General features: G+C 37.5%; 1 protein-coding gene across 2 annotated transcripts; it reads left to right on the top strand.

Moving 5' to 3' along the window:
• The first annotated feature begins 1,481 nt into the window (after positions 1 to 1,481).
• LOC131214085 (modifier of mdg4-like) lies at positions 1,482 to 18,973 on the top strand. Of its 2 annotated transcripts, none has more exons than XM_058208444.1 (5): positions 1,482 to 3,381; positions 3,442 to 3,564; positions 3,689 to 3,790; positions 3,879 to 3,929; positions 17,804 to 18,973. In XM_058208444.1, exons 1-5 carry the CDS (start codon positions 2,232 to 2,234, stop codon positions 18,250 to 18,252), a joined length of 1,875 nt encoding a protein of 624 aa, XP_058064427.1. In that variant the 5' UTR covers positions 1,482 to 2,231; the 3' UTR covers positions 18,253 to 18,973. The 2 variants fall into 2 exon arrangements, with proteins under 2 accessions (XP_058064427.1, XP_058064429.1); XM_058208446.1 differs by lacking the exon at positions 17,804 to 18,973 and adding an exon at positions 6,841 to 10,567.
• The last annotated feature ends 15 nt before the right edge of the window (positions 18,974 to 18,988 follow it).

Here is an 18,988-nt window from a genome sequence, read left to right as displayed (position 1 = left end):
CGCAAATCGGACCACAAAAATTTCATTTAGTTTGCGCTTCGTGTGGCTGCAAATATAAAACCGAAATGTCAAACGTGTTTACATTCGTGTTTTTGGTCCGAGAAAACAGAAATAGAAGAGAAAGAAATTGATTTCTGAATATTTTTTCTGTTCTTTTTTCGATTTTGTTGCTATAGCCCGGCGTCCACAGTATGAGGAACTTGGTAAAAATGCATGGCAGGCCAAGAAACTATTAACCTTTTACTAGAGTTCCTTGAGTTACTTTGAGTTGTTTTTGAGCGTCTTATGTCTATGAAATATTTCACGCATTTTTTCAATGCGAACGTTGAAGCCTAATTTCGGCATGTTTTTTTGCCTTCCAAAAATATGGCTAATTTTTCGACAGCGGATCAGATTTTGACAAAGATGGCAATAGAAGGAGAAGGAAAGGAAACTAAAAAATCAAAGCATAAACAAACGAACTGTCATTTCACTCACTGGAATTCACGGAATTTTTCGCCCAAAAGCTACTAGTGTGGACGCTAGCATATCAAAAAACCTGTAGAGAAAACTCATACTAGGCGGCTACACGAAGCGTGAAAACTAGCGTAAAATTAATTTGTAACGTCAAAACGTTTACGCTTCGAGTGGCAGCAAAAATTTAAAAACGAAATGTCAAACGTGTTTACGTTCGTGTTTTTAGTCCAAGAAAAAAGAAATAGAAGAGAAATTAATTGATTTCTGATTTTTTTTTCTGTTTTTTCCGATTTTGTTGCTATACCAGCAAATAAGAACTTAAATTATCCTCTGTTTGTAAGCAAAGCGTATGAAAAGAATAATTTCGCTCGGGTTTACGGCTCGCGCGAGCCGTAAACGTTTTGACAGAGGCGCAGCAGTTTGGCATGAATCTGTAATGTCAAAAACATTACGGAACACCTCATGTAGCCGCCCAGATACTGTGGACGAGTCGTTACGAAACTCGAATCGAGAACTCCAACGTTCATTTGAGTTTATTTAGCTGTAGCTTTCTCTTTCTGCCTTCTCTCTTGCTGTATTCAGCTTTCTCTCTTTCTGTGTTCACGCGAACATTTGAACATTCATAATTATAAACAATTATACATAAAAAACTAAAAAATATATTTTTAAATTAAACTTTAAGATAAATGAAAAGCTAAGTTCTGGTGCTGTTGCGTGAAATATTCTGATTAGTTAAAATTATGGCATGGATTATGTACATAATTCGTTATAAGAGACTATCGTTGTATAGACTTTTTCATTCGCTATAACAGCGGACGCGCATTAAACATAGCAGACATCGACCAATCATGAAGCGGCATTTTTCACAAATGGGGATAATAGTGCCTTCAGAATGTAACGTTCACCCAATCAGAACTTACGGACGTAATATTTCAACCAATCATCATTGAAGAGATTTTAGTGAACCCTCTAGTGAGGATGGAAATAATCCATATTCTTTAAATTGCTGCTGCGAGCTTCGTCGCAACGCTTGTGCGGAATACGCATTGGAAGCGGAAAAACGATTAGTTCGGGCGAGTGCCGCAAAAGTATCTCTCATAGCTGGGTGAAACAACTAAGTGTGCATCTCAGCTGTTTATTTTGAATGAAAACATCGTGAAATAATCGTGATAATCGTTTTTTGTTTTGACCCTATGGACGAATCGTGCTACAGTTTTAAGGAAACCATTTTCCAAGCCAACATCCGATTCCAGCTGAATGCGCTTTACTCACTCTCCCACGGTTTCGGTTAGCTTGTATTTATTGATAAAGCCTTTGGCCCGTTAAGGTTGATCTCTTAAGTAATAAGAAGAATACCATTCCGTGGAACTACTGGCTTGGTTTGGGTGACGCGGCGACATTTTTGAAAAGGAAGAAAAAGAAACTCGACGTTTGCTCTCAGTGAATGCTTCTGTGAAGCACAGTATTTTACACATATACACATTGTATAAGTGCGTGCATAGTGTGTGTGTGTGTATTCATTCATTTTGATTTGCAATAGTGTTGAATTATAGTATGCCGAGTTTTGGTGGAGTCGATATGTGCTGTGTTTGGATTTGGAAAGTCGGAACTAAATAAGTAACCTGTTCGTAGAGCAATTAATTACAAAAATAAATGTAATTAGGGAGGAAATAGTTAACAAAGTTTTATTGTATGGCTCGATGGTCCGTGATTATTGTCATTGAATCGGATGCAATGGAATAAATTCGTGGCAAGTTGAAGGGACGAATAGAAACATGGCTAATCTAACAAACATGTCACCTCAGCAATTTTCGCTGCGGTGGAATAATTACACAAACTACATAGCCGGAGCTTTTGATGCTCTCCGTTACGAGGAGGACTTTGTGGACGTTACGCTCTGCTGCGAGGGTCGCAAAATCCGCGCACACAAGATTTTACTGTCTGCCTGCAGCCCGTACTTCAAAGAAGTATTCAAGGAAAATCCTTGCCAGCATCCGGTGATCATCTTTAAAAATGTGCGCCACAGCGACCTGATGTCTATCGTGGAATTTATGTACCAGGGCGAGGTGAGCGTCGCCCAGGATCAGTTGCCATCGTTTTTGCACACAGCTGAATTGTTATCGATCCGAGGGTTAACCGATAGCTCGAACGAACCACGGCAACAACAGCAACAGACGGGTTCGTCTGCCTCCATCGCGCAACAGCTACTACAATCGCAAGGTCAGACTGCGCTACTGGAAAAGCCTACCACGATAACGACCGCGGATTCCCTGTTCCTCACTCTGCCATCTAACTCAACTATCGTCCATCAACCGAAGTTACTGCAGGCGCAAATACAAACACCGATCATCAGTAAAACAATAATCAAAGCCGCAACAACCGAGATGCCGGCCCTGACGACACCCAGTGGTACTATTACCGTGCCTATTGCACAGCCGCCACAACAGCAACAGTCGGCGATTGCTAAGATCCAAGTGCAAACGTCGCAACAACAGCAAGCCGCTCAACAGTCCCAACAAGTGCAAGTACAGATGCAGCAAGTCCCACAAGTAGTCCAACAAGTTCAACAAGTACAGCAAGTGCAGCATGTTCAGCAAGTACAGCAAGTGCAACAAGTTGCGCAGCAATCCCAGCAACAGCAATCGCACCTTCAGCCACAAATTCAACAACCAGTCCAAACGCAAGCCACAACGTTACAGGAAGTAGTCGACAGTGTAGTCCAACCAAAAAAGAAAAAAATAAAGATACAGCAGATTATTACTTCACAATCAGCAGCCAGCACTGTACCAGCAATGACAGTCGCTGTAACTGCCACAGCTTCTGGGCAGTCGGGTGACAGTGACATTTTTGAACCGGAAGCCTACACCATCGCGACTACCAAGGTTGATGCGTCACGTACACAGCAAGAACAACAGGACCAAACTGGTAGTAAGGATATAATCACAGTACTGAGAGCCATTTTTGAATCGATTTTGTCTTCCGCAGTTGAAACTTACACGGAATCAGCTCAATCTTCGGCTGCAGCACTTAAAATCGAGATGCCAGAATTTATCAGCGTTGGTGAGGCAATGACAACTGGAAGCGCGAACAATAACTCATTTATGCAAGGTATATAGATGAAATAAGCTATTATGGAAATATAACCTTCGTAATAGCATTAAAAATTAATCTTCATACTTTTTATGACACTGTTTATTGAACATATAAACCGTTTTCAATCGTTTCAAAACAGAAAGCTACGAATTAGTTGGTGAAAATATAGAGGATAAAGATGTCGATGACGATGAAATGGCACAGGACAACATAGAAATCGAAGGTTCAGATATAGATATGAGTAAGTAGATGTCCTGATAAATGACTATGGGAGTAAGCCCGTTTCTTATACCGCAGCTGATTCCATGTCTGCTTTGCCTTTTTCATAGGTCGTATCTTCCAGGGGTCATCAGACGAGCAGAAATCGAACATATTGCAAGGTAAGCATTGTATTTTATACATGACAAATTGTGCTTTCTTTTCATTTACTAGTTGTTGCTTTTTTGGACAGTATTTTATGTACGTTCAACCGTCAGCGCTAGTTTATAATTTTAACTGATTTATGTTGGTCGTAATGATGCATCAGTCATGGTGAAAATTGTTACCCATGATGCATTCAAATTATGTTTCGGGGCTTCGAAACATTAAGCCAAACCAAATAATTTCAAAACAGTTTTCTTTTGTTATTTAAAAAAATTTGAGCAGTTTAGGCACATTGTTATGTGTCTTTTTGTAGTAATTCTATGCCATTTCATAGACGAGTATTGCTTACGTAGAAATGGAAATCGGTTTACTATGAGGAGAACTTTTGCTAGATGTTTTTTGCAAAGATTGTTAGTAGCTCATAAAAAATAAAAATAGTATCATGTGTTCGCGTGAACATTACAAAAACATGAATTGATTATTATTTATATCTGAGTACAAGTTTAAGGTGAAACGTGGAAATAAATCAACTTTGCACACAAATAAAAAAATACTATACTACTTGAATTTTTTTCTTCATTTGTTGGAATCTTGTCATTCTATCAATACAATGTTGTTCTTATTGGCATCAGAGATGTTTATTGATCGTGTGTTTACGTGTGCGATTGCGATTGTTTAAACGTAATATTTGTTTTGAGCTCGTTTCATATATTTGATTGATTTTGTCTTCAGTAAAGTCGCTAAGGATGCAATTTCTATTGCGGGTACATAAATGCAGCAATGTGGGCGCTGCCTTTTTTCAATTGAAAATTTAACAACCATGGGGAAGAATTGCTAAGTTTTTGAATTGCACAGTGATACAATGAAACCAAGCGTTTATTACAATAAACCCGTTGATGTCAATAAAAAATGGCGGGATATCTCTTTTCCTATGTACGTCAAATATGTTTGGATTAAGCTATTCTGGTAAACAATGTGCAGCAGTGTTTAATCGATATTGCGATATTTGCACTTAAATAATACGATCTACCATTTACTTGTGCTTTACTTAAATCATCAATCACTTCGTGAGATTTCGGTCACATCACCTAGTAATTTGTGTCGTGTCAAGTGTTGCTCTTCATTTCAATTACAGTTTTGCGTCTACGCAAGCAGAATAATAAGGGGTTTAAACATCGTCATTTTCGGTGGCGGTTGTTTAATGCCACGCTTCTATCGGTCGCGAACACACGCCCACGCACTTTTTCTTTCTCTTTCTTTCTCTCTCTGTATCTATTTCCTCTTTTCTATATTCGTCTTTCAATTTCCAGACACGGAGCTCCGCTTCCGGTGTAGTATCTGTTGGAAGGGCTTCAAACACCCGATGTCTCTGACACTGCACAAGGATCTGCACTCTGGAAAAACGAAATGTCCCGTCTGCTTGCGCTCGTTCTCGCGCAGCTACGACATGCGAATTCACCTGAACAAGATCCATCAGGTGACGCTGAAGCTGGACGCTAGATTCAACTTTCGGAACATGAAAGCGGAATTGATCCAATAGTCATCCAACTACATGCCTTTCTCTTTGAGGTAACAGTTTTGGTTGGTTTGGTTGGTGGCTTTCTAGTGGTATTGCAAAGAAGTTCAGCGGGACAAGGGAATGCATAAGCATATACAAGCTTAAAGCAACTAAAGAGTAAAGAGGGGAAAGTGAGAGAGAAACAAAGATTATATTGTATGGATTTGGCTGTAGCATTCAATGTATTACTTCACATTTAGTAGATGAAGTATCTAGACTATTTTAAATGTTTTATAAAGCGTTCTCAAAATGTAATCCACGTTTTGATTTTATTTTCTCTTTGGCATGTTCTTTTTAAATTTTTCATCAGTTCATTTGATCTTCTTTCTAAACATAGTATAATTTAAGCTACTCCTTCTATACAATTGTTTTAATCATGGTTTGGCACACGCTTCAATACATATGGCGTATTCAATGGGTTGCGCGTTGTTCCAATCAATTTAAGCATTGGCTGTCCAGGAGCCCAGAGGTCATAGCACATCTTTACATAAATTGTAGATTGCGTCGAACTTCACTTTTTTATCTTCTGTGAACATTCGGGCGCACACAAACTGTTTTTGCATCTACATTCTGGAAAGGTTCGGTATTGTTTTGAATTTTCCTTAAACCTCTAAATTCTTTTTTATGGGTTATAATAAATAAAAATTTCAAAAATTAAATAACAATCGATATTTAAATTCCGTAATACAATCGATTGGTAAATGTAAATGGTAAATTTCACTATTATTTAAGCCATTTATGACAGGCATTTTTTATAAACAAATCAGCCAGTATTGCAAACTTTTGTTGTAATGTTTCAATAAACGGGCCGGGCTGGGCCCGTCGAACGGGTCGAATGCATTTCAAGCATCATCTCACGGTTATACTAAGTATTGGTATTGCAATGTATCTATATATATGCATTCGACTAAACTGCAATCGTAAACTAATTCCACCGTTACAAATCCTCAGTTACAAATCATCATTATATGATAAATTGTAAGGTGCTACATGTTTTTTCGTTGATATTAATATGCAGTATGTAAAAATTACATATACAGGCATATTTTTGAATTTTTTTTAATACCGTTGCCTTAATATAAGAGGAGCGCTAGAATTGGTGCGTTGGGTTTCGAATCCGCAAAATCGGTAGGAAATGTGATAATCATAATCCCTTTTTATGGAGCGTTCAGTATTCAGTATATTCGCTTCGCGGTTTGTATTTTGTGAAAAATATAACTATTCGCAAAAAGAACTACCAGATAAATGCCTTGTTACGACTTAAGAATCTGGAAGTAGATGGAATTAAAGCTTTCTTTTTAATACAAATCGAAACCCCCAACGCCTTACCAAATAGTTTTGATGATTGTTTTCTCTCTTCTCTCTTGCAGAAGTGTATGAGCACAAAATGAAACCGAAAAAGTTCAAATGCAAAGATTGCGACAAAAGCTTCGTCGCCTGGAAATCGCTCACGATGCACCAGCACATACACAGGGGCCTCACGAAATGCGCTATCTGTGGCGCAATCCTGTCACGCACGGCTAATCTTAAGCGCCACATGAAGCTGAAGCATGAAAAAATTATAATGTAGTTTCCTAGCGGTAGTTCACGACCTATCGCTACTGGCATCCTTCTAACCCGACGTCATCCTATACATCGGAGAGGTGGGGGGTACAAATGGGAATTCGAGACATAATGCGATGATAGATATACTTTTAAGATGTGGCTACTTGTCCGCAAAATTGCACAGCACAACTTGCATAGTAAATAATTTCTGTCCCTCCGACATAGGAAATGAATGAAGGAGTTACTGGGGGGCTACATGAGGCGTGACGTAATGTTTTTGACATTACAGATTAATGCCAAACTGCTGCGCCTCTGTCAAAACGTTTACGGGTCGGCCGAGGCGTAAACCCCAGCGTAAATACTTTTTGCATACGCTTTGCTTACAAGCAAGATAATTTAAGTTCTTATTTGCTGGTATAGCAACAATCGTAAAAACGGAAAAAAAATATTCAGAAATCAATTTATTTCTCTTCTGTTTCTATTTTCTCGTACCAAAAACACGAACGTAAGCACGTTTGACATTTAGTTTTCATATTTTTGCTGCCACACGAAGCGTAAACGATTTGACATTACAAATTAATGTTACGCTAGTTTTCACGCCTCTTGTAGCCCCCCAGTTATTCTAAAACAGAAAAGGTTATTCTTGAGTTGCCCTACAAGTTATACAAATTTAGAGTACACGTATGTACGTCGGTTAAGATTGAATAGCTCTGAATCATGGGTATGTACGGTATGGACACTGCAAAACTTACCATACAGCTTACCAAACTTAAATACAGCGTCGAAATTCATTTTAATTTATCTTCAAATCAGGGATAATCATAGTAAGGGATAAGTTGACATCATCATATTCCCATCATAAAATTATCACATCATGTTTAGTTCGTCTCCTTATATACAGATTTCCAGAGCTTCAACTTCAATTCATTGTTTGTGTTATTGCACAGTATTACGGGGCCTATTTCAAAGCCTTATCCTGCATTTAGGTGAACTCTATATGATTAATTGATTTTATTTTATATTTTTCGATTCACATTATTCTTTTCGCTCACCACTGTATGCTGTATCCTGGATCACCAGTCACCCGTTCTTTAGAGCGCTGTTGAAAGTAATTTACAGTCAAATGAAGAATTCTATGTTGACGATGATTTGACGTAATTTTACATCGTTTGTGCTGAGCTTTTTCATGCACGTGTTGTTGCTTGTCTATCATTAAAACAATGCATAATTGCTCACAAATCATATTTTACAGACGTTATAAACAGCAAAAAATGATCGAAACTGATATTGTTTATAACCCGGGGTCCACAGTATGATAAACTTGGTAAAAATGGATGGCAGGCCAAGAAACTATTAATCTTTTGCTAGAGTTCCGTGAGTTACTTTGAGTTGCTTTTGGGCGCCTTATGTCCATGACATATTTCACGCATTTTTTCAATGTGAAAGCCTAATTTCGGCATGTTTTTTGCCTTTCAAAAATATGGCTAGTTTTTCGACAGCGGATCAGATTTTGACAAAGACGGCAATAGAAGGAGAAGGAAAGGAAACTGAAAAATCAAAGCAAAAACAAGCGATCTGTCATTTCACTGACTGGAGCTCACGGAATTTTTCGCCCAAAAGCTGATAGTGTGGACGCTAGCATATCAAAAAACCTATAGAGAAAACTCATACTGTGGACGAGGCATAATAGAGGCGCAAAATTATGTGCTTAGTTGCCCGATGTGACAATTGCAGTCACAGTCAATATGGCCTCGAAATGTCCCTTCCTGTCTCAAAAATACTTGATGCTTGAGCAGCTTATTTTTAAACCCTACTGAGGAATAATAATGACCACACTGGATGTGCTTAAACGATTAAGGTAAACAATAAACGTCAGTATGCTGTGCATGATCAATTACGAAGTCGTTATTAATAAGATGAAGTGATGAGAAAGAGGAGGGCTATCGGAACTTTATTTTATTTCGAACTTTTATTATTTTAGTCAATAGATGGCTTAAGTAACCTGTATCGCCCGTTCTGTATGTGTATGATTGTGATCAAATCCGATTATATCATATTAGAAAGATCTCAGATTCAGACACAAAGGGTGACACCTTCTCAGGCAAGTTTTTTTTTGGTGACTTATGTATATGTATATTCTATGTATTGTACGTTACAGACGATCGCCTACAAAGAGAATTTACGCACTATGTTGCTGTTTGTTTTTAATTTATAAAACATCTAAAGAACGATTGAAAATCCCAATAGTGTTTTTTTAAATACTCTAAAAAACCGTGCACTTTAGGTTTCCTTGTCCCTGTAAATTTCGTTTCACAGATATTTCGCACTTAGAAGACCAATTGTCGAAAGTATCGTTAAATTATATGATTGTGGGTAATTGTTTGAATAGTTCAGATTCAGTAAAGGGTTGACGGTGAGATTGCTGTTACCCGGGGTCCACAGTATGAGAAACTTGGTAAAAATGTATGGCAGGCCAAGAAACTATTAATCTTTTGCTAGAGTTCCGTGAGTTACTTTGAGTTGCTTTTGAGCGCCTTATGTCCATGAAATATTTCACGCATTTTTTCAATGCGAACGTTGAAGCCTAATTTCGGCATGTTTTTTGCCTTCTAAAAATATGGCTAGTTTTTCGACAGCGGATCAGATTTTGACAAAGATGGCAATAGAAGGAGAAGGAAAGGAAACTGAAAAATCAAAGCATAAACAAACGAACTGTCATTTCACTCACTGGAACTCACGGAATTTTTCGCCCAAAAGCTGATAGTGTGGACGCTAGTATATCAAAAAACCTGTAGAGACAACTCATACTATGGACGAGGCGTTACACTGGTACTACGATAATACAACGGACGCGCCATAACAACGCCCTGATTCAATCTATCAGCGAGTAGAATTTTTAACACATTTGGTCGGTAACGTCATCAGAACGCAGCGTTCAATCTATCAGAACGTAGAAGCGTTCTGGCGACCGGATTCTAACAAACAGGACACATCGACATGCATGTACATATACATTCAGCATCAACCATAATACAGTTTAAAATCATCTTCAAAATGCTACCTTCCCAAAAAAAACGATAAAAAATGGTTTCAATAAAAAAATTACTCTCTTCAAATGATTGTGGTGAAACGCAGACACCCCTCCAAAAACGACATCATACCTGGATTGACGGTAGTCTAATTTTTGTTGTATGTTTGGTGGGACTGGAAGGAAATTTTCCATCATAAATTGGGAAAACGTAACGAAACGATTAATTCGGCACTCTACTTTGTGCAACTCGACCGTTTGAGCGAAGTAATCTGGAAGTAACAATAAATTTACAATCAGACCAGACTACAAATATCTTTGATGATTCGTAACAAATTGATTGAATTTGATTGAGAAGTTTCAATGCATTCACCATATAGTCCGGACTTTGCATTGTCTAAACACGACTCGCTTAGATTTCTGTAAAACTCTCTTAATGGTAAAAAATTGACCGAACGAAAAGCCGCTGAAAATTACTTTACCAAGTTTTTCGCCGATGGATAAAACTCCTATAAAATGGCAAAAGGTGATAGATATTAACGGTCGGTCAAGATGTAATTGATTAAAATTAATTTCAAATAAAAAATATTTTTCCTAAAAAATCACCAAAAACATGGAGTTTTTTTTATCATTGCAAATCATCAAATCCCCTTTCATTAAATAACTGTTCCTGTAGCTCATGAACCAAAAGCTTCATTACAAACAATTTTGAATCGCTAAACAAAATGTTGCATACAAAAAGAAGCTACAGTGGCTAGCGAACCCAAGTTTAGTTCTACTAAATTAAAGATTTGATCAAACACAGACAAAAAATATTTTACACAATTTAAAAAGGTTAAAACATCGATTAAGAATTGTATATATTATTTCCCCTTTTTAGGGATCATTGATACGACGTGTGTTCAAAAAGTTCTGATAATTTTGTATTTACTCTGGCTACGTATGTTCGACTTTCGATTTTTTTTGCATTAGGTTACTTTTAGAGTAGACAACCATCGAAGATGCACTAAATCCAAGCAAAACAGCTTTCAAAAATTGACCAATCACTCAAAATGTCCGAACTTTTTACCATAAGTCACAGACATGTGTAGCAACATCGAAAACATCAAAAATCGAATATACATTCTGTCAAATAAGTACCGGGAATTTGTGATTTGAGAGAAAATGCTTTATTCGATTTTCGATTTTTTTGTGGCGTAATGTTGCTACTCATGTCACTCACTTATGTTGAAAATTTTGGCTATTTTTAATGCTCAGTTAATTTTTTACAGCTGTTTTGCTGTTTTTTGAACGTGTTTTGTCTTATCGGTGATTTCTGTCTTCTCCTAAATTAATCGACCACAAAGCGGTAATTAGAGTTTTGGAAACAAGAAAAGCCATAGGGGGCCAGATTTGGTCAATACGGTGGCTTTGGCATCATTAGTTTGTAGTTTTTGGTCAAAAATTCGAACTCACGCAACGATCTTGAACTTCGTATGCACGTGGTCTGTTCAAAAAATTTCACGACTTTTGGGTTCCGTTTTTGGATTTCGCGTTTGTGGCGGATTGCTTCGCGCAAATTGCGCATAACTTGCAGGAAATATTCTTTCTTAACCGTTCTATCTTTTGGCAACAACTCATGATGCACCACGACCCTGCAATTGAAGAAAACTTTAAGCAAAACTGTTCCCAATAGACCAAACTTGACTTTTTGACGTTCACATCTTCTCGGTCATCTGAAAAAAATTTGAACCTACGATAAGCGCTGCTTTTGGTCTTAATAGCTTCATCATAAGCCATAGTCAACATTTCGATTGCATCCGAGCTCATAATTTCGTTTTCTACACAAAATTTGATACAGATTCCTTGCCATCCATTTTTTGGAAAAGCAAAAAATCGCCGATGTGCCAGACACGCGCACAATAAAACAGCTGTCAAAAATTGACCGATTATTCAAAATGGTCAATGGTCGCGAAAATTTTTGGACAGAGCATGTACGTAACTCGCGTAAGTACAAAATTATCAAAACTGTTTGAACACACCTCGTATGCATGAAAAAAATTTCCGGTGCGAAACAAAGTTTATTTTCATCAAGATATGCTATTACGCTCTTGCCTCCGCCGATATAGCAGTCGGTAACGCTCGTCCTGGGTTCGAATCCCGGGACCGGTTATCACGCAGCCGGCTTATTGTTCCGATGCCGGCGTGACAGGGGGGTTGGCACAGGACCAACAACCCCGCTTGTAAAAACAAACCGTTACAGAGAGCATCAATGGATAATTAAACATTGTCTCTGGTGCAAGGAAAAACAAGACCGCGCTCAGCGGGTGTTGCCTAATAATAATAGTGCTCTTACACAAAGATAATAGTGCAAAACGACGTGGTTTTGTCATGCAGTACGTTGTACGGCCTCAGCTTTTTTTACCAGACTGTTTTATTCAAATGACCTGACCTGTTTTATTACGTTTAATAACCTGTTTAATTACGTGTGGTCTTCTCAGCTGCTCCTGTCCCTGCTGTTTTAGGGCGAAATCTTTACCAATAATGCGTTTGAGTCAAACGATCTAGAACTAACATACCAGAAAGGCATCCCTAGACCAAAATGCCTTCTTCAGTTGTTTCTTAATGTTAATGTTTCATCTGTTTTATGCGAAAAACGTCCGTTCGAATCTTGACAGTGCATCAACTTCAGTGCAAACTTAAAAGTTGATGTTGATGAAGCTTAAGTTGAAACTTTAAGTTTATTCATAATAAATAAAATATCGATTAGTAACTAAAGTTACTTTTTTTGCTGTAAAATTAAGTTAAATGAAGGAATAAGATCTGGGAACCTAAAATGTACATGCTGCAAACTTCAAATCTTCTCGCACCGTTTAAATTCATCGACGGCTGCAAATGGCTGTACCTTTTTAATTACTACATATTAAATGTTCAAATATTCAGAGGATATACTTTGATTCGCTAACCACTGGCCAGTTGTATGGGTGTCACAAGAGTTAATGAAATCAACTGTGGTTCGTATCTGCCAATAGTTCCGGAATCGTAATAAAATCCATCCGTGATGTGAAAGAGCTTGCTTCAAGGCAATATCAAGCAGACCTATCATAACACATAACGAAGAAATGATCAGAATGAGAGAGAGAGAGAGAGAGAGAGAGAGAGAGAGGGAGAAAGAGAAAGAGAAGGAGAAAGAGAAAGAGAGAGAGAGAAAGCGAGAGAGAGAGAAAGCGAGAGGGAGAGAAAGAGGGAGACAGAAAGAGAGAAAGAGAAAAAGAGATGGAAGGAAAGACAATTGTGCATAATTTGTACTATTATTAAATTGTTCTTTTAGAACAATTTTGCTTTGTAGCAATAAAAATGTTTGTCACCATTTTATCATTTCAATATTACACATTTTGAAACTATTGGAATTTGTGTTTTTTCTATGATTTGCTTCTGGTTTTTCTGTTTACGTACAGAAATAGTTTGAAATGTAGGATCGTAGCTTCATTGTTGCGGAAGCTATCATTTTGCTTGAGTTGTTGAACTCTTTCTCTCTCGAGCGTTTGCGCTAAGCTCGCTTTCTTTCCATTTAAGCGTTTAATTTGTACAATTTCTTTTGTCTACTTTTAGATATCGTTACCGATAATAAGTGGTCACGGTGTAAGATGTGTGGTTTAATTATCACATCAGCCAATCTCTGGCGTCATATGCGTACCCAACATAGTTTGCTCGAGCCGAAGCGTTGCGATCGTTGTAACAAGCGATTCAAAAATAAGTACAGTTTACGAGAGCACGTCCGAATGACACATGAAAATCGACCACAGCAGGACCAGCATTAGGGAAAAACGTCCTTTTTCCATAGTATATGCCCAACTTCATAGTGTCCTTAGTTCGATTTATGGAGTTCTGTGGTTTTACAATGGTATTGCCAAATTGATTATCCAATTCAAGGAAGCAGGTTACCATGGAAAGAACTTATGTGCAACGTATTATTTTATTTTTACTTACTTGACTTTGCGAGTAATGTTTTGAAACACAATTCCGTAACGTGTTTAATACTGAATTTATACTGAATACTGAATTTAGTCAAGATTTTTTTGCTAGTAAAGTAGTACATATAGTATAAACTTGTAGTGATTAATAAACTTGAAAACATAGTAGGAATCCATGTTATTTAATGAACTCTTCACGTTCTAGTGAACTTAAAAACGCCGCGGAGAGTACCGCGAATGTGTAAAATGAATGAATACATCTGATTTATGTAATAGATTAACTCAAAGCGTTTGTGCACATATTTTGGGACTAAGTGGATTCGTATGTGTTTATAGCGTTTTGAATATACTACTAATATACTACGATAATTTCACGTTTAATTTTTATCATTATTTGTTTGTTAGTACATTAGGATTTTCTGCTAGAATAACGCACGCATTATAAAAAAGGCCAAGGTCTCTTTAGTGCGTATTCGCGCTTTCTTATGAATCTTAAGAGTTGTTTTAATAAAAATCATTCTTATCCACTCTTTTCGTTTCATTTTTTAATCAATTCTTACTTATTTATTAATAATTTAAAATTTTTTATTTGTACTACGTATTGAGTAATTCAATATAACGAGCGGAGCAAATCTCTTTGGTTAAAGTTTTTTTTTGAATATTTTTCAAACACTTTTTTCATGAAAGTGGCTCCATAACAATAAAACAAACATGGTCCGAACTATCCGAAAGACACTGCAAGGTCCGAAGTAAACGTATCCAATATATTTAACCAACACTCCTCCTGTTTGGCTACCTGTGATTAATTTGAATCTTGTATGCAATATAGCGTGCAATGTTGTATGCAAGATTTGGTTTCCAAAACTTGTAAACAATGTTGGATACAATGGTGTATACCATCGTGATTGGGCTTACATGGATAAATTGTGTAATACTGCACGATACGGTCAAAGAATATTTTTTGCAATACTTCAGTATTATTGCTTACCAACTATCGTGTTACAATTTTCCGGTGAATGATTCGTGCACAAGTTAAACACAAAAAATTGCGCACAACATTGTATGCAGCCTTGCATACACGTTTTGGAAGACAAAACTTGGGTGCAACATTGCATGCAAGTCACTGGTGCTACTTACCAGTCGCTCTTGTTCTCCCAGTATTTTAGCGGCACTAAAAACCCGACTTTTCCGAACCGAAACCTTTTTTTCGGGTCGTCTGGCCAGGACGGCGAATTTTTGGGCGAATTTTTGGAGCAGATTTCTCCGATGAATAAATGACCAAACGGTGGCAACATGTTACGGACACCGCCCAATACATTGCAATGTCTAAGAAGTGGCATGTTATAATGCAATTTTCACAGGAATAAAAAATGACAACTTTACGTAATTTTGTCTATGGTTATTGTCTATGGATCTATGGTCTATGGTCTATGGTCTATGGATTGGGATCAATTATCGTGGGACTCAATTGCGCGGATCAGTTATCTGTACACCGCTATTCACTGTCAGATACGTTTTTGTTATATGACGTTTTATAGTAACTTCACGGCAATGTGGTACGACGGGATAAAAGAATTTAAAAAAATTCGTCTTCTGGTTCTAAGCTACCACGCCACCAATTTTCAGCCAAATCGGTTCAGCCGTTCTTGAGTTAAGTTAGTTAGCTCTAGTTAATAGTGCACACGACTTTCTTTTACATATATTAGGTGTAGCAATTAATTCGTGCCGTTTTACAATAGATGGCATTACTTACTAAAAGTAACAATTTTTTATGAAATATGTGTTCGATAGCTACTGTCATTGCTCATCTAACGCGGTATAGATTGTTTGGTCAAAGTGTAAACAACACCTGTTTTGAGCATTTGAACATGTCAAGTTTTGTTCCTGATAAAGCGTTTTTGCGGGAATTACTTTAATATGACGAAAACTGTAACCGAAAATCATCATATTTTTATGGATGTTTATGGTGAATATGTTCTTGCTGAGAAAACGTGTTAGATGTGGTTTGCACCGTTAAAAGTGGTAATTTTGGCTTTCAAAACAAGAGCGACCTGAATAGTAAAAAAAAGGTTGATAATGAAAAATTGGTAGCATTGCTCTATCGGAATGCATGTCAGATGCAAAAAGATCTTGCAGAAATGTTAGGAGTTGACCACACGAAAGTTTCCCATCGCCTGAGTGTCGTGGGAATTATTAGAAAAATGGTTTTATGGGTTCCACATGGATTGAAAAAAAGAGACATTGAAAGAAGGAAAACAATTTGCGAATTTCTGCTTGCGCGGCTGAAAAGAAAGGGTTTTTTGTACCGAATCGTCACTGGTGATGAAAAGGGGAGTTATTACAAGAATCCTAAAACCAAAAAGCCCTGGATACAGGCTGGTGAACCATGTCCATCGAAGCCAAAGCGAAATTTTCACTTTTCAACGGTTATGATATGGTGGGATATGAAAGGTGTGGTGTACTTTGAGCTTTTAAAACCTAATAAAATTATTGAAGGACAATCCCATCAACAACAATTAATGCATTTGAAGCAAAGCCTTGGCCATAAAACAACGAGAATAAGATAAAAGACATGATATGCTGATTTTTCAAAATGACAACGCTCGACCCCACATCCAAAAACCAGTCAAAACCTATCTCGAAAATGCCGAATGGGAACTGTTATCCTCCCCGCCGAATTCACCAGATGCTGCTCTTTCGGACTAGTATTTGTTCCGTTACATGACTAACGATTTGACAGCAGAGCGGTTCATTTCTTATTAAGGTATCGAATAATAGGTCTCTGAGTAGATCGTTCCTTAAAGATAAGAAGTTCTATCGACACGGAATCGCGGAACTACTTAAAATATGAGACAAAGTAGTAGCTAACGACGGACAATATTTTCACTAAGGTAGTCATACTAGGCGGCTACACGAAGCGTGAAAACTAGCGTAAAATTAATTTGTAACTGCGGGGACACACGATGCGTAGCGTAACAAGTTTGACGTTAACGATTAATGCCAAACTGTTTACGCCTCGGCCAAAACATATACGTTTTGACAGAAGCGCAGCAGTTTGGCATTAATCGTTAACGTCAAACTTGTTACGTTACGCATCGTGTGTCCCCGCAGTACTACTACGCGGATTGTTTCAATAGATTTTGACAGTTATAAAAATGACAGCTAAGTACCAATCAATAGCTCCAAGGTTTCGCGAGAATGAGTGAACGCTATATATATATGAGAGAGAGAGAGAAACTGATAATTCGCCAAACTAATCGCAAGAGAAACTGTGGCGCAACACGAAGTGTGAAAACTAGCGTGAAAATTAATTATTAATGTCAAACAGTTTACGCTTCGTGTGGCAGCAAAAAATTAAAAACGAAATGTCAAACGTGTTTACGTTCGTGTTTTTAGTCCAAGAAAATAGAAATAGAAGAGAAATTAATTGATTTCTGATTTTTTTTTCTGTTTTTTCCGATTTTGTTGCTATACCAGCAAATAAGAACTTAAATTATCCTCTGTTTGTAAGCAAAGCGTATGAAAAGAATAATTTCGCTCGGGTTTACGGCTCGCGCGAGGCGTAAACGTTTTGACAGAGGCGCAGCAGTTTGGCATTAATCGTTAATGTCAAAAACATTACGGAACACCTCATGTACCCCCCCCCAGATACGTTTTGTTGTTGTAATTATTTCACAAATGTCGAAAAAAAAGACGCACGAATTAATTGCCACACCCAATATATAGATTTGATTATATTATGCAAAGGGGTTAATCAATTGTAGTTATCATTTAATCGTTTGAATAATCAATGTTTTATTATTACAGTCAGTCTGGAAAAGATTGAAATAACCACTGAGGACAAGCTCTACAAATGCCCCGAGTGTCGGCGATCCTTCTGTTCCACCAACGCTATGAAACGCCATAGGCAAGCAAAGCACACGAACTCGCAAGTTTCATTTATGTGCGCCCTGTGCGATGCTCGCTTCAAAACTAAATGGTCGCTATCAACGCATAAATCGAAATATCATCGCGGTCAAAGCGCATCCTTCACTATACGTTCCGCTGACGGGGCGTCGGCTGGTACAATCGAAGTAGTCACTGGTGAGAGCGCAACCGGCAGTTCCGCGCCATCCGGTACTAGTGGTCCTACTAGCGCGAAGATATTGAAGACTGATCATACCGGCACTAGTAGCCAGGAAGTCCAGAAACGTGTATCTTCTGGAGGAATGGTGACACGCATCAAGTCACAAATAATCACGCCAGAAGACCATTAGAGTATCTATAATTTTTAGGGTTTATTTTATTTTTTTCATTTTTTTCCCTCTTATGGCTGCGGCTCTGCTCACCCCCTTCTACACATGTCCTCCACATGAGTTGGACTTTTACATTGTTTAAATGCCTTACACGGGTAAGACTGTGGCGATTGCTTTCAAACAGCGAAAACCCTCAACAAATCTGAAAATTATAAATAATCATATTTTAAGTATATCTGAGTGTTAGGAACAAAATATATTTGAGTGTTAGGAACAAAATAACAATTGTCCCTTTAAGTAAACCGCATATTATATTATATTATGGCAAGTTAATGCCATAATAGTAGTAGTGTATTCAAAATATTGTACAAAACAATTATCTGCTTTTCGAAAGCCAATGCCGACGAGCCAAAGCAATCTTCATCATCCTGGTAGATACATCATTAGGGCAGCCAATGTTAGCAAACTAAAACAATTGCAATTGACACATTTTAACATAATCTATTTTTTAGACATAAGAAAAGCAGCAAATACTACGCGTATTTGCTATAGTCTCATTAATGTGGCAATAGATTCGTTTCGATTAATTTCGAAATAACTTAAACTTATATTAAAATAAATTTCAAGGAATAGGTGAAAACTACAAAACATCTTCCGATGAAATTATTTCAACTGCGCTGTAATTTACATTACACTCACACGACAAAATTGTAAATATCATTTTTTTAAATAAATAAAATAAACCATCGCTTTTAAC

Source organism: Anopheles bellator, chromosome X (genome assembly GCF_943735745.2).
Source record: "Anopheles bellator chromosome X, idAnoBellAS_SP24_06.2, whole genome shotgun sequence".
NCBI classification, from domain to species: Eukaryota; Metazoa; Arthropoda; class Insecta; order Diptera; family Culicidae; genus Anopheles; species Anopheles bellator.
The sequence above is the reverse complement of the archived record's forward strand: the minus strand, read 5'-3'. Positions and strand labels throughout refer to the sequence as shown.